At 36.7% G+C, this 16,177-nt stretch overlaps 1 protein-coding gene across 4 annotated transcripts in view; it reads right to left on the reverse strand.

Annotated features, from left to right (window-relative positions):
• PLA2G12B (phospholipase A2 group XIIB) overlaps positions 1-16,177 on the reverse strand; it is a 29,341-nt gene that overhangs the window by 1,616 nt on the left and 11,548 nt on the right. For 2 of the 4 annotated variants that reach the window (XM_014858901.3, XM_014858900.3), the window contains exons 2-3: positions 8,810-8,898; positions 6,004-6,169 (exon numbers count right to left, since the gene is read on the reverse strand). In XM_014858901.3, the coding sequence (XP_014714387.1) occupies positions 6,004-6,169; positions 8,810-8,898 (255 nt within the window). The remainder of the gene's footprint in view (positions 1-6,003; positions 6,170-8,809; positions 8,899-16,177) is intronic. The other 2 variants (XM_070489960.1, XM_014858902.3) reach the window with 1 other exon arrangement.

A 16,177-nucleotide genomic window follows, 5' to 3' on the forward strand; every position in this document is an offset into this window, starting at 1 on the left:
GTAGTAATCCAAATACAGAATTAAAAGGGAAAACATGCATTTGAGAAAAGCTATTTCCGAGAAACTTCCATCCAATCTAGTAAAGCAGAATACACTTTGAAGTACTTTCCTTTTACGGGCCTCCAGGTCAAAACCATGGTTAGCAATCAGAATCTCCTGTATTACTGTGCTCCACTCCATGAAAAATCTAACATTTTTGCAGAGTACTCCCAGATAACACTACTGTGTTTCCTATAGCTTTCCCTGTACAAGTGTGGGCTGAGTAACCATTCATTCATTGAAAAAATATGTGTGTGTGTATTGGATATGTTGGTCAGCCACTCTGTTAGGCATCAGAGATACAGACCAAAGAGATCCCAACTCAAGGATCTCACAGTTTGGACAAAGAGGTGGACAGGATGGACAGGTAAACAGATAGTTATACTACACCATGATGGAAGTAACCCTGAGGTGGTATGGGAGCCCACAGAAAGAGTCTCTATCCTTTTAGGGTAAGAATTATTAAGGAAAGCATCTCAGAACACCTTCCATTGGAATTTTGATAGGGATTGCATTGGATCTGTAGATTGCTTTGGGTAGTATGGACATTTTAACAATATTAATTTTTCCAATCCACGGGCACAGAATATCTTTCCATTTGTTTGTGTCTTCTTCAATTTCTTTCATCAATGTCCTATAGCTTTCAATGTACAGGTCTTTCACCTTTTGTTTAAATTTATTCCTAGGTATTTTATTCTTTATGATGCAGTTGTAAATGGGATTGTTTTCTTAATTTCTCTTTCTGATAGTTCATTATTAGTGTATAGAAATGCAACAGATTTTTGTGTATTGATTTTGTATTCTGCAACTTTACTGAATTCATTTACTAGTTCTAACAGTTTTTTGGTGGAGTCTTTAGGGTTTCTATATATAATATCATGTCATCTGCAAATAGCGCCAGTTTTGCTTCTTCCTTTCTGATTTGGATGCCTTTTATTTTATTTTCTTTCCTAATTGCTCTGGCTAGGACTTCCAATATTATGTTAAATAAAAGTGATGAGAGTGGGCATCCTTGTCTTGTTCCTGATCTTAGAGGAAAAGCTTTCAGCTTTTCACCACTGAATATGATGTTATTATGTTGAGGTACATTCACTTTATACCTACTTTGTTGAGAGTTTTTATTATAAATGGATGCTAAATTTGGTCAAATGATTTTTGTACATCTATTGAGATGATCACATAATTTTCATCCTTTATTTTGTTAATGTATGTGTTACATTGGGGATGATTTGCAGATGTTGAACCACCCCTGCATCCCTGGAATAAATCCCACTTGATCATGGTATATGATCCTTTTAACGTATTGTTGAATTTAGTTTGATAATATTTCGAGGATTTTTGCATCTATGTTCATCAGGGATATTGGCCTGTAATTTTCTTTTCTTGTGGTATCCTTGTCTGTTTTTGGTATCAGGGTAATGCTGACCTCGTAAAATGATTTTGGAAGTGTTCCCTCCTCTTCTTTTTTTGGAAGAGTTTGAGAAGGACTGGTGTTAATTCTTCTTTCAATGTTGAAACCATTTAAATGGAAGATTAATTATTCTTTAAATATTGAAACCACTTTAAAAAGGGAGCCATCTGGATCTGGACTTTTGTTTCTTGGGAGATTTTTGATGGCTGATTCAATCTCCTTACTAGCAATTGGTCTGTTCAGAGTTTCGTTTTCTTCATGATTCAGTCTTGGTATGTTGTATGTTTCTAGGAATTTACCCATTTCTTCTGCATTGTCCAATTTGTTGGCATATAAGTGTTCATATTAGTCTCTTTTGATACTTTGTATTTCTGTGGTACAGTTGTAACATTTTCTTTTTCATTTCTTTTTTTTCTTCTTCTTCTTCTTCTTTCCTCCAAAGCCCCCCAGGACATAGTTGTATATTCTACTTGTAGGTCCTTCTGGTTGTGCTATGTGGGATGCTGCATCAGCATGGCTTGATAAGCAGTGCCATGTCCACACCCAGGATCTGAACTGGCAAAACCCTGGGCCACTGAAGTGGAGCATGCAAATTTAGCCACTCAGCCATGGGATTGGCCCCTCCTTTCTCATTTCTGATTTTATTTCTGAGTCTACTGTCTTTTTTTCTTGGTAAGTCTAGCTAAAGATTTGTCTATTTTGTTTATCTTTTCAAAGTACCAGCTCTTAATTTCATTGATCTTTTCAAATGTCTTTTTAGTCTCTCTTCCATTTATTTCTGCTCTGGTCTTTGTTATTTCCTTCCTTCTACTAACTTTGGGCTTTGTTTACTTTTCTTTTTCTAGTTCCTTGAGGTGTAAAGTTATGTTGTTTATTTGAGATTTTTCTTGTTTCTTGATGTAGGTATTTATCACTATGAACGTCCCTCTTAGAACTGCTTTTGCTGCATCCCATAAGTTTTGGTATGTTGTATTTCCATTTTCACTTATTTCAAGGTATTTTTTTATTTCTCTTTTGATTTCTTAGCATGTTGTTTAATCTCAACATTGCTTTCACCACTTTTATTCAATATTGTACTGGAAGTTCTAGCCAAGGCAATTGGCAAGAGAAATAAATAAAAGGCATCCAAACTAGAAAGGAAGACAATATGCAGGTTACAGTAGCTTGTGTCTAGAAAAGCCTAAGGATTCCACCAAAACTCTATTAGAAGTAATAAATGACCACAGCAATGTTGCAAGAAAAAAGATCAATATACAAAAATTAATTGTATTTTTATACATTATCAATGAATGATCTGAAAATAAAATTAAGAAAACAATTCCATTTACAATAGCATCAAAAAGAATAAAATATTTAGAAATAAATTATACAAAAGACTTGTGATCTGAAAACTATAGAACATTGAAAAAAATTAAAGAAGACCCAAATAAATGGAAAAATATTAATGTTCATTGATCAGAAAATATTATTTCGTTAAGATGGCAATACTGCTCAAATAGATGTACAGATTCAACAAAAGCCCCATCAAAATTCCAACTGCCATTTCTTTTTTTTTTTTTTTTGAGGAAGATTAGCCATGAGCTAACATCTGCTGCCAATCCTCCTCCTTTTGCTGAGGAAGACTGGGCCTGAGCTAACATCTGTGCCCATCTTCCTCTACTTTATATGTGGGACACCTACCACAGCATGGCTTGCCAAATGGTGCCATGTCTGCACCCGGATCTGAACCGGCGAACCCCGGGCCGCCGAAGTGGAACATGCACACTTAGCCTCTGTGCCACTGGGCTGGCCCCATCAACTGCCATTTCTTAAAGAAACTTATGAGCTGAACCTGAAAATCATATGGAAATATAATGGATTGACAATATCCAAAACAAACTTGAAAAAGAAGAACAAAGTTGAAGGACACTTCCTCATTTCAAAATTTACTACAAAACCACAGGAATAAAAACAGTGTGATCGTGGCATAGATCAACGGAATAGGATTGAGAGTCTAGAGATAAACACTGCATTTATGGTCAATTGATTTCTGACAAGGGTACAAAGACAATTTAATGAAAAAGAATAGTCTTTTTCAACAAATCGTGCAGGAACAACTGGATATCCACATACAAAAGGATGAAGTCGGAGCCCTTTCTTACACCATTCACTAAAATTAACTAAAAATGGGTCATATGAGCTAAAAAATAAAAAAAAAAACTCTTAGAAGAAAACAAAGGAGTAAATCTTTGTGACCTTGGTTTGGGCAAAATCTTCTTACATACGACACCAAAAGTACAAGCAAGAAAAGAAAAAATAAATAAATTTGACTTAATCAAAATGTAAAACTTCTGTGCTGCAAATGATATCATCAAGAAAGTGAAAAAACAACCCACAAAATGAGAGAAAGTATTTTCAAATCATATGTCTGATAAAGGACTTGCGTCCAGAATATACAAAGAACTCTTATAACTCAATGATAAAAAGACAACCCAATTAAAAAAGGGGCAAAAGATCTGAATAGAAATTTCTCCAAAGGAGATATTTAATGGCCAATAAGCACATAAAAAGATGCTCAATATCATTAGCAATCAGGGAAATGCAAATCAAAAAATGCAAATCATATCCACAGTATGGATATCACTCCATACCCACTAGGGTCTATAACAAAAAAGACAGGTAATAACAAGTATTGGTAAGGATGTGAAGAAACTGGAACCTTATTACATTGCTGGTGGGAATGTGAAATGGTGTGGCTGCTCTGGAAAACAGCTTGTCATAAAATTACCATATAACCCAGAAATTCCCTTCTGAGGTAACATACTCAAAAGAAATGAAAACATATGCCTCCAGGAAAACTTGTACATAAATGTTCACACCAGAATTATTCATAAGAGCCAAAAAATGGAAACAACCCAAATGTCCATCAATTGAGGAATGGATAAATAAAATGTTATATACATACAATGTAATATTATTTAGCAATAAAAAGGAATGAAATACTGATACATGCTACAACATGGATAAACTTTGCTAATTGAAAAAAGCCAGTTACAGAAGACCACATATTTTATGATTCCATTTATATGAAATGTCCAGAATAGGCAAATCTATAGAGATAGAGAGATTAGTGGGTGCCTAGAGCTGGGAAGGGGAAGGACGGGGGGAGACTGCTAATGGCCATGGGGTTTCCTTCTGGAGTAGTGAAAGTATTCTCAAATTGCTTATGGAACTGAGTGCATAACTCTGTGAACATATTAAAAAAGCATTTAAGTGTTTGAATTGTATAGCACATGAATTATATATCAATAAAGCTGTTTCAACAACAACAAGAAAATGAATGATCAGAGTGTTCCAAGCAGAGGGAACTGAAGAGGCAGAAAGATACAGGCTATCAACCAAGTAGTTTGAAATAGCAGAAGTCAGGAGAGAAATCCAAAATAAGCAAGATGATGCTGGAGAGGTAAGCTAGGGCTGAATCAGAAAGGGCTATGTACGTCATACCAAGGAGTTTGGATTTAATTCTAAGGAAGAAGAAACTATTGAAGGACTTACACAGAGGGTGGAGATGACCAGATTTGTATAGTATAAAAGTATATCTGGTCCCTATGGCATGAATAGATTGGATGTGAACCTGAGATTGGGTTAATTGACAGTTAACCAGGCAAGTGGTATATCAAATAGATGTTTAGGAGAAAGAATGAATAGGACATTGCTTGAAGAAGGAAATTTGACCTGACCCTAGATTAGCAGGAGGCAATTTTTCACGTTTTGTAGGCACAAATAAAGTGATACTCCCTTTTACAGGGCCTAATTTAGTATTCATATTTTTAAGCCCTCACACATTCACTTTAGGACTACATTCTAGACATTGATCTATGAACAAGATCCAAGGTTCTTTCTACTGTTGACTTTCTCAGTGGCATGGGGTCAACTCTTTATAAGCCTGAATTTCAAACTTCACCATCTAAAAATATATAATGCTAATACCTGGGTATAATGTTCTGGCTTCAGAAACTAAAGGATTAAAACTTTTCCTAAGGTAAATTAGGAAAAAGAAACTACAGAATCAGTGTCAGAAATTGGGTAGCTAAACCGTTGTTTAAAAATAATTATCCTCAAGTACACATAGGTTTCTACACAAAAAAGATAGGGTTTTAAAAATTCTTTCCCTGACTGAGAACAAAATAATAAAAAAAAGGGCTTAAACGAAACCAAGTGGTCTTATACAGAATAACTCCCAGTATGGAAAATTATTTAACAGTGGAATGGATAACTAAAGCCAGTTGGGCGACTCTTTCTCCAGTCTTAAAGGATGGATTTTTGTATCTGTGGAAGGCTTTGGTGTGGCCTGTCCATTAGGAGTGGTGCCAGCAGCTCCTGGGCAGGACAGCAAGAACTTTAGTGGAGTGCCCAGAATCTTCCCTCGCCCTTTCCTGTATTGGGCACAGTGTTCTATAAAGAAAGTTCAGTGAGCTCTGATGGTCTCTTTATAAAGGCAATCTGGCTACATTAATGTGTAAAAACGGACACAAAACTCCCTGCTCACAAGTAGATGCCCTTAAGATACCTACCTTCCACATTGGAGACAAAGCCTAGACTCCGCTTAAGGTCGGAGCAGATAGAGTGGAGACACCATCGGAATTTTGCATCACAGCGATACTTATTGGCACCACAAGTGTCATAACAGATATCCAGCTGGTTGCAGCACTTGGTCATAGCTGGAATGCCCAAGTCCATCTGGGGAAAAGTGAAGAAAGACAAGAGAAGGAAGAAAATGCCACGTTTAGACCAAGGACCTTAGGCAACCTTTCCCACCTTGTTATTAACTAGCCAGTTCTCAAATTCCTGTTACGTATTCAGATCAATTCAGAAACACCAGTGACTCTAGAGGATACATTAGGTTGACAGTCACAGGAAGCTAAATTTCAATCACAGCTTAGTTATTAGTTTAATAATTCAATGACCTATTTTTCCTCTTTGTATTTTAGATTTTAGTAATTTTCAAATTCACGGGCCACTACAGTGGTAAAAATAAAGTTGAGACGTTAATCAAAAGGGCAAAGCTTTGAGACTTCCAAATTCAACTAAAACCTGAATTACATGAGATTTTGTTTGAGCAAAGGATTCCAAGGCTCAGAAGTATGAAAAATTAAGCCCCAGTTCATCAAAAAGTCATCAGTATTTATCAGGGACCCATCCCATACAGCACTGTTTTAAGGATGTGTGTATGTGCCTGTATGTATTGGGAAGCAGAGTGGGACAGAGAACACATCATCCCTGACAACAAGGGGCCTATGGTCAAATGACAATATCACACACACACATTTACTAAGCAATCTATAAACAATAGTAAATGTTGTGGCATAAACTAAGTTCATAGAATGCCACACATAGAGTTATCAAACAGAAATCTTTTTGTGAGGGTTCCTAGAGATCAGAGTAGACTTAGGATATAGTAGGTAAGGCGGGGAAATAACGAGCAAATCATATGTGGGCAAGTCAGTTGGGTTGTTTAGTCCTGCAAAGGTCTTAGCAGGGCAATGTGTGTATATATTTTTTTTTCTTTTTTTTTTAATTAGAGAGAAAGGCAAGTTGATGAATGGCCTTGATTTCCAAAGTAACTAGATAGATTTGGTAAAGACTCTTGAGCAATGAAGGGACATGATACAAGGAGTGATTAAACAGGAGTGATCATTCTGTGGCATATAAAATAGATTGGAACAGGGGGAGTCTAGATGTGGGTAGAGCATCTCGGAATCTTTTGCACCTCTTCTGATGATATACCCTTGGACTTGGATGGAAGCTGTGAACACCTGGTTTCAGGGTATGGGCGGGGATGGATTAATCAGCTGTCATAGATCCTTTCCTCTTGGGTCTCCTTTGGAGTTCTGTTATTGAACTTTTACTCCAAGCCCACCTAAAGCAAAATATGGACTTTGGCAGTTTAAAATCTCCTTTTAAGCAGAAAAAAATATTATTACATTAAGAGATAATCTAACTGATTAGACCAGGCAACTGCCTGGACTGTGCAATTCTGGGTATATTCCCATCATCTGATATCTGAAGTAAACTACTTTGCTTGTACTTCACCCTAAAACCAAAAATATGTCACAACAGAGGTAACTGAGAATCAGTAAATATAGTGGCTATCATTCAGTTCAACTAAATTGGAAATTCTTGAACTAGTTCTGAATGATATATGTACCAGTAAACAAAATGACATCACTCCCAAAATAGAGTGCATACCACTTCCATAGGTACTAAGTTGATATCAAGTAAAATATATTAGCCAAAAATATGCGGGTTTTCTAATAAATTTGTACATTTGAAAGGATTGTCTTCCTTCCATGTCCATATAGACAGTATTGACAATTATGGACAAGGCTAGGAGGACAGCTGTGCAGGTCGTGCAGTGCACAAGAGAGTCATATCTAAGAGGGCACCTTCCACAAGAATCATGGATTTATATATTTATTAAGAAAACTGTTTAGCCAATGGCAGTCAAATTTCCTTTTCTAACAAAATCAGTGTATTAAGATAAATTTCTGACAGTGGAAGAAAACTGTCTTGAGGAAAGGGGATCTTTTTCCAATTTGCACAAAAATGCCACATGGGTGAGCAGGATTTTAGTTAGAAGAATAAACATGCTGCTTGGAAAATCATTACAAAGTAAAAGCTTTTGATTTGTCATAAAAATGAAGTTTAGCCTGATTAATTCACAATTCAAAATCATAGTTTAGATATGAAATCCATCTACCTGCGTTTTACATAAAACCTCTTTTCTAAAGTGAGACAGGTAAAAGGGCCTTAAAAGGTCTTACAAGAAATCAATGTATTACTTTTTTTAGAGGAGGCCGCCAGTTTGAGAAATGGTCAGCAGTTGGGTGTGGAGGGTTGGGGTGGGTGGATGTGTTTGCAGATTGCTGTGATGTTAATGCTGCAAACATTGCTGACCTGACACTACAGACATGAATTCAACCAGTGGCAAGGGTCCTGACAACGCAACAATCAGCTCTCACTTGTCAGCACCAGCTGGCTCCAGCCCATCCCTGGAAAGTCTCACTAATGTAAGTCAGTCAAACTTCTCAGCTCTATTTCAAACTAAGTTATGTTTGATCCCCTAAGGCTCAGCTGACATTCGCCATGGTGACTTCAGAGATCGCTACACAAGGCCTTATCTGAGGGACAGCTGCCTCTGAGAAAAGAAAATCAGGCACTTTCTTTGAAAATTATCTCCCTTTGTCCATATCCAATTTTTAAAAATTTAATTAGATTGCTCAACATATTCCATAAGTGATCACTTCCATTAGTGATAACTCTTGGACTAGTCTTAGTTAAAAACCAATCTACTGAGAAAATATTGGTGGTAGTACATACACTTCCTGGTACCTTGAGACCCAGGAAATGGGAGCTGCAGCCATTCGGTTCCTGAGGCTTGTAGCCAGGTCTGGGCATTGGTGCCTTTCCTAGCAAGAGAAAGGACAAAAAAGAAAACCAGAAGAAATATTTAGAAATTAAGCATTTGGGAACATTCATCAAATAAAAGTTATCTAAAAGCACATTTACCATTTCCTTCGAAAGTAATTGTTCTTCACCAGATATTCACATCTGTATTAGGTGGTGATAATATAATGATGATGATGATGATGTCGTAAACCAATAATAACCTTCAGACCAGTCTGGAATTTTTCTCCTAATCTCAAAGAATCTTACAAGCATTTATTTACTAACAATTCTAATGTTTCTTAAGTGCAGGATCTTGAAGATAAGGTCTATGGCAAAACCAAACTAAAACTCAAGTTTTCTTATTTCTCTATCCACTGTCAGACCACACACCGTGTGCAGAAAAGGGAGAACACTATCTGATCATCCACTGAAGGAATCAGAATTATAATAGTACCACAAACGTTTTTCAGAATAACTTGAAGGAAAATTTGCAAGATTCCATAAATGTAAAGAAAGCATTATTGACCAAAGGGTAAAGAAAACACTCTATGCAATATTTCAGGCATTTGTATTATAGATCTGAAAAGCTTTGAATTTCTTGGTTTCCCCTACATATCTTTTGAGTTATTTTATAATCTTGCAAGTGTGTAGAGAGAAGCTTTGTCAGTTGTATCAAAGGCGGTCGCCATGGATGAGGACAACCTTGACCTGAGATGACCTCAGGACGGTCATCTACAGTGAGTACCTTATCCCATGATCCAGACAAGGAAAATCAGGCTAAGAGGCTGTATGACTTGCCTAAATCAGATAGTAAGTGGGGGAATTTGGATATAAATCCAGATTTCCTGTTTGTATCCAAAACCCATGTTCTTTCATCACATTCCTTTGCCTCTTTTTAGGCGATGCAAGACATAGCATAGACTGAGGAAACAAGCTAACAATTAATCCTCAGAGGTAGGCACATGGCATTTTTTTCTTTCTTTTCGTTAACCTTCTCCTACCAAGTATTTTATTTTTAATTCTTTGTATTATGAAATATTTCAAAATTGAAGAAAAGCCAGAGAAACAAGCACCCATGTACCCACTATACAAACATAATAAATGTTATTGCCAAACTTGCTATAAATATTTTTTCTGTTTAATTAAATTTTACAAATACAGTTGAAGCCTCTTTGTGCCCCATCTTTCTGTTTTAATTTTTAGATATTAAGTCTATGCTTTAAAGCCTTCCTTCCTTATTATTCCTAAAAATTGTCTTGATTATTCTTGGACCTGTACTCTTGTATATGAGTTTTAGAGTCAACTTAGTAAATTCTACAAGAGATATTATCAGGATTTTGTTTGAAAAATACATTGAGTTTAAAGATTAATTTGGAGAAAACTGGCTTTCTTAAAATATTCTGTCTTCCCAAACATGGGCATAATATAGCTTTCCATTTACTTAGGTCTTCCTTTATGTCCTTCAATAGAGTGTTATAATTTTCTCCATATACTTGTTACATCTCCTACATACTGTATTATTCAGATGCTTAAAAAAAATACATCTCATAAAAATCCATAATTAAGGGTCATAAGGCTAGTATGGTAAATCTAGACTTTTCTGGAACCCAGGCTGCTTCTAGCTTTCTGCTCTCCCAGCCCTAGAATAGAGCCTTGGCTCTCATGGTCCAAAATGGCGCTTCAACCAACACATCCATATTACAAGCAGCAGGATGGAAGAAGGAGGTAGAAGGGTCACAGCCCCTTTCTTTAATAAACACACTCCAGAATGTTACACACATCACTTCCTTACTTCCCTTCAGCCAGATCTTAACCAAATGGCAACACCTAGTTGCAAAGGTGGGCTAGGAAATGAACTTTTTATTCAATAGAGGCAGTCATGAGCCCAGGTTAAAGTTGGGAGGAGGGGCTTATTACTGTAGACAAGGGGGAGGAGATTAGGGGACAACAAGCAGTCTTTGTCACAGTCTGTTCGGGTATTTGTTGCTGTGGTACAACATGTGTATAAGATGGTGGTTCAGGAGGGTCCCCAGTGATCCCTGTCTCCTGGGATTCATACCCTTGTGTATTGTCTCAGGGTTGGTCTGTGTGACCAAGGGAATATGGCAGAGGTGGGGGTATGCTGGGTCCAAGATGAGGTTATAAAAGACTACAACATCTGTCTTGGGCTTGCACACACTCTTTCTTTCTCATCAGTTACTCTGGGAGAAGGCATGTTGCAAACAGGCCCGTGGCAAGGTCCATGTGGCAAAGAACTAAAGCCTCTTGCCAGCAGCCACATAAGTTTGGAAGGAGATCCTCTGGATTCAGTCAAATCTTCAGAGACTGCAGCATCAGCTGGCAGCATGACTACAACCTTATGAGAAACTCAGAGCCAGAACTATCCAGAAGAGCCACTCTAGGATTCCTGACCCTCAGAAACTATGTGATATAATAAATGTTTGCTATTTGGGGGTGACTTGTTACTCAGCATACATAAATTCTGCAGCTGACATTATGATTCGGATCTCTTTTTTCATTACTTTTTTTTCTATGGCACCTTTATTGAGATATAATTCACATAGTATACATTTACCCATTTAATGTGTATAATTCAATGGGTTTTTGCATATTCACAGTGTTGTGTGACCATCACTACAATCTAATTTTAGGACATTTTTATCGTCCCCAAAAGAAACCCCATATGCATAAGCAGTCACTCTGCATCTCCCTCTCCCCTAGCCCTAGACAACCACTAATCAACTTTCTGTCTCTATAAACTTGCCTTTCTGGACATTTCACATAAATGAAACCATACAATATGTGGCCTTTTGTGTCTGGCTTCTTCCACTTAGCATGATGTTTTTAAGGTTCATCTATGTTGTAGTATGTATCAGTACTTCATTCCTTTTCATTGCCAGAGAATATGAGGGACATTGGGTTGCTTCCATTTTTTGGCTATTATGAATAATACTGCTACAAATATTTGTATAAAGGTTTTTGTGTGGACAATATGTTTTCATTTCTCCATAGGAAAAGAATTCCAGGGTTGTATGGTAACTCTATTTAACATTTTGAGGAACTGCCAGACTGTTTTCCAAAGTAGTGGCACAATTTTGCACTTCCACCAGCAATGTACGTGGGTTCTAATTTCTCCACATCCTCAGCAACACTTGTTATTGTCTGTCTTTTTGATTGTAGTCATCCTAGTGGGTGTGACGTGGTATCTCATAATAGTTTTGATCTGAATTTCCCTAATGATTAATTATGTTGACTATCTTTTCTTGTGTTTATTGGCTATTCATATATCTTCTTTGGGAAAACGTCTATTTAAGTCTTTTGCCCATTTTATAATTAGGTTGTTTGTCTTTTTATTGTTGATTTGTAAGAGTTCTTTATATAGTCTGGATACAAATGCCTTCTCAGATGTATGATTTGCAAATATTTTCTGCTTTTCTGTGGCTTATCTTTTTGCTTTCTTGATGGTATTCTTTGAATAACAAAAGTTTTTAATTTTGATGAAGTCTAATTTATCTATTTTCTTTTTGTATTGAGGTGAAATTCATATAAAGTAAAATTAACCATCTTAAAGTATACAATTCAGTGGCATTCAGTACATTCATAATGCTGTGTAAACATTACCTCTAACATACCAAAACATTTTCATCACCCTCCAAAGAAGGCCCCACACACATGAAGAAGCCACTCTCCATTCTTCCCTCCTCCCAACCCCTGGCAACCACTTATATGTTTTTTGTCTCTAGAGATTTACCTATTCTGGATATTTAAATAGATGGAATCATGCAATCTGTAACGTTTTATGCCTACTTTCTTTCACTTAACATAATGTTTTCACAGTCCGTCTGTGTTGTAGCATGTATCAGTACTTCATTGTTTATGACTGAATAATATTCCATTCTCTGGATATACCACAGTTTGTTTATTCACTGATGGACATTTTGGTTGTTTCCATCTTTTGGCTATTGTGAAGAGTACCCCTATGAACAATTGTGTACAAGTATTTGTTTGAATATCTGTTTTCAATGATTTGGGGTATAACCTAAGTAGGATTACTGGGTTATATAGTAATTCTGTGTTTAACTTTTTGAGGAACTACCAACCTCTTTTCTTCAGCGGCAGCACCATTTTACAGTCCCACCAGCAATGCCCAAGCATTCCAATTCTCCACATCCTCACAGTTTTACTACAACGTATCTAGATGTGGATTGTATATCCTTATCCTGCTTGGAACAATCTGAAGATTTGGGTTTCTTTCACCTTTGGAGAATTCACAGCCATTATCTGAATATTTTATTTTTCTCATTCTCTCTAGTTTCTCCTTCTGGGCCTCTCATTACTGAATGGAGAATCTTTTTATTTCTGTCCTTCATATATCTTAACCTCTCCTTCATATTTCGCATCTTTTTCTCTCTATATTCTGAATTTTGACTATCTTCATCAAATCTATTTTCCATTTAACTAATTCTAGGTTGCCTAATCTTCTATTTAACCCATGCACTGAGTTTTTTCTTTCAATGACTATAAATTTCTTTTCTTGGAATTTTATTTGATTCTTCTTTTAAGTCAGTGTATTCATTTTCATTGAGTTCTCTTTTTTCAAATTATGTTTTCTATTCCTTATTTGATTTCCTTTATAATTTCAAATGTTCTTTCTTTTTTTTTTGAGGAAGATTGGCCCTGAGCTAACATCTGTTGCCAATCTTCCTCTTTTTTTTCTCCCCAAAGCCCCCCAGAACATAGTTGTATATCCTAGCTGTAGGTTCCTCTAGTTCCTCTATGTGGGATGCTACCTTGGCATGGCTTGATGAGCTGTGTGTAGGTCTGTGCCCAGGATCCAAACTGGTGAACCCCAGGCCGTCAAAGCAGAGTGCACGATCTTAACCACTCAGCCATGGGGCCAGCCCTTCAAATGTTCTGGTTATATTATTTTATTATCTCCAGTCCTTGGGATGCTAACTCTTTCACTTTTAATGTTTACTGACTCCTTCAGGGTGTGTAATTTTTTAGTAAGCTCTCATCTTCAGAAGGGCTTGTTTTTCTAAAGGAATTCTTTGGGTCACGTACTACAGAGTAGTTCCCCAATTGCTTTGCTGTGGCTCTAGGAGTTTCAAGATATTTGAGACACCAGTATTTATGTTAATTTCTCAACTTGGGATTCTCACACGAGGCCAACTGTAGTCATGTGTTGCTTAAAAACAGGGTTACTTTCTGAGAAATGCGTCATTAGGCAATTTCATCATGCAAACATCATGGTGTGTACTTATGCAAACCTGGATGGTACAGCCTACTACACACCTAGGCTGTACAGTACTAATCTTATGGGACCACTGTCTATATGTAGTCCATTTTGACCAAGACATCATTACGTGGTGCCTGACTGTATAAATTCAGATTCCTCAGCTGTGCATAGAATATGTTTGAGGTAGTGATTTTTTTAGTGGGTGTTCTTTATTCCTCCTTCAAGCCCCAGCCCCAGGTGAATAGAAAGCATCCTTGCTTCTTCCTTGGAATATTGGGTAGAGGTTTTCTAATCCCTTTTAAACAGACTAGGCAGCTCCTCAGGTTCTAAGCTTTATACAAATGGTTCAGTTCCAACTTCCCAATTCTTACAGGTGAAAGTTATTTTTACTCTCTTTGTGTGAGCATTAAAACTCATTCCACAGCCCCTAGAGTAATGTTCCAGCCTGAAAGCCCCAAGGGTAGGCAGCAACAGATCCTGCTCACCACTTTGGTTTTGCAGTTCCTCTTCATTTCTGGAACTTGACGGTTTCCCTTTATTTCATTCTAGCTTGAGTGTGTGTGGGGGTGTGTGTGTGTGTTTCTTTAATGTTTTACTTTTACCCAATGTTTCTTGTTAGTTGTAATGGAGAGGTACTGTACTTGTTGACAGAATCTGCCACCCCACCAGTAATCCGTGCATTACTTTTCAAAGGTCTTAAGAGATAAAACCTACCTTACTAACCTGCTGTGTCTGTGTGTGTGTGTGTGTGAGAGAGAGAGAGAACAAGAGAGAGAGAAGCACTGGGAATGGGGAAATAGGTAAAGTGTATTAAATAATAATAGTAATCAAATTACACATATGAAAATAATCACACTATGTCGTATGATTAAATGTGTATTCTGTCTTGGAGGTGAGATTATGGTGATTTTATTTTTTCTTTGAATTGTTCTTTTACAAATGTTCTGCATATGCTAGCATTACAGAATTCAGGAAAAAAATTTAGTGAAGAAAAAATGTCTAAATTTGATGGTGAAACTTATCTCTTTAATGATTTTGCTGATAAAAGTCTTTTGCAGCAGACTCAGTACCAGTTTCCTGGGTTACTCTCTGCCTTTTTTTTGCACTTGATAACTCACAGAAGATAAAACTCTGATATTGCAGTTAGAAACATAATGGAACACCAACAATAAACACTTCCCCCATGGCCTGCTATTGAGGAAGGTTATTTTTATTGTATTCAATGTTTTATGATAGCTGCAGAAATTCTCTTTAGGAATGAAGCTTGAAGTAAGAGTTCTAAGAAAAAAGATGATAGTTTGAGTCTAGGCAAAAACATTGTCCTATATCCTCAAATCATAGTTTGGTAGTTTTGAGTTCTGTTGAGTCTTTACAGTTTGATGTTTTGAGTTTAGGCATCAATAATGTACTATGTCCACAAATTAATTTTATTTTCTGATTTTGGCTATTTTTAGGAGTGGGAGACTGACAACTTGGTTCTCTAGTTCAGGGGTTGGCAGGCGACGGCCCACGTCCAGCCCATTGCCTGTTTTCATAGAGCCTGCCAGCTAAAAATGGTTTTTATATTTTTAAATGAGGAAAAAAGTGAAAATAAGAACAATATTTTATGACATATGAAATTCAAATTTTAGTGTCCATAAAAAAGTTTTGTTGGAACACAGCTATACTCATTTATTATATGTTAGCTATGGCTGCTTTCACAGAAAAACTAGCAGAATGTTGTTATAATCTTGATATGAAGATGGTTTTCTAAGCAAGACAGGAAATTTGGAGGCCATAAGGAAAAAGACTGATAGACTTGATCTTACGAAAATTAAAAACTTCTGAATAAAGTGAAATACCATAAAACACAATGCTTAAAAGACAAATGGATATTTAGGAGGAACGTTAGCCATGAAACCCAAGAGCTCTACCCACAGGTGTGTACACTGCCTCCTGGGCCCAATCTTTTTCTCTCTCAATTATGTCACTGAAAAGAACAGTAAATCTGAGCACCCTGTGGCCTAGTCAAATTGACACATAAAATTAACCATCACAGTGAGTAACCTCTAGAAACTGGA

Source organism: Equus asinus, chromosome 2 (assembly GCF_041296235.1).
Source record: "Equus asinus isolate D_3611 breed Donkey chromosome 2, EquAss-T2T_v2, whole genome shotgun sequence".
Lineage (NCBI taxonomy): Eukaryota > Metazoa > Chordata > Mammalia > Perissodactyla > Equidae > Equus > Equus asinus.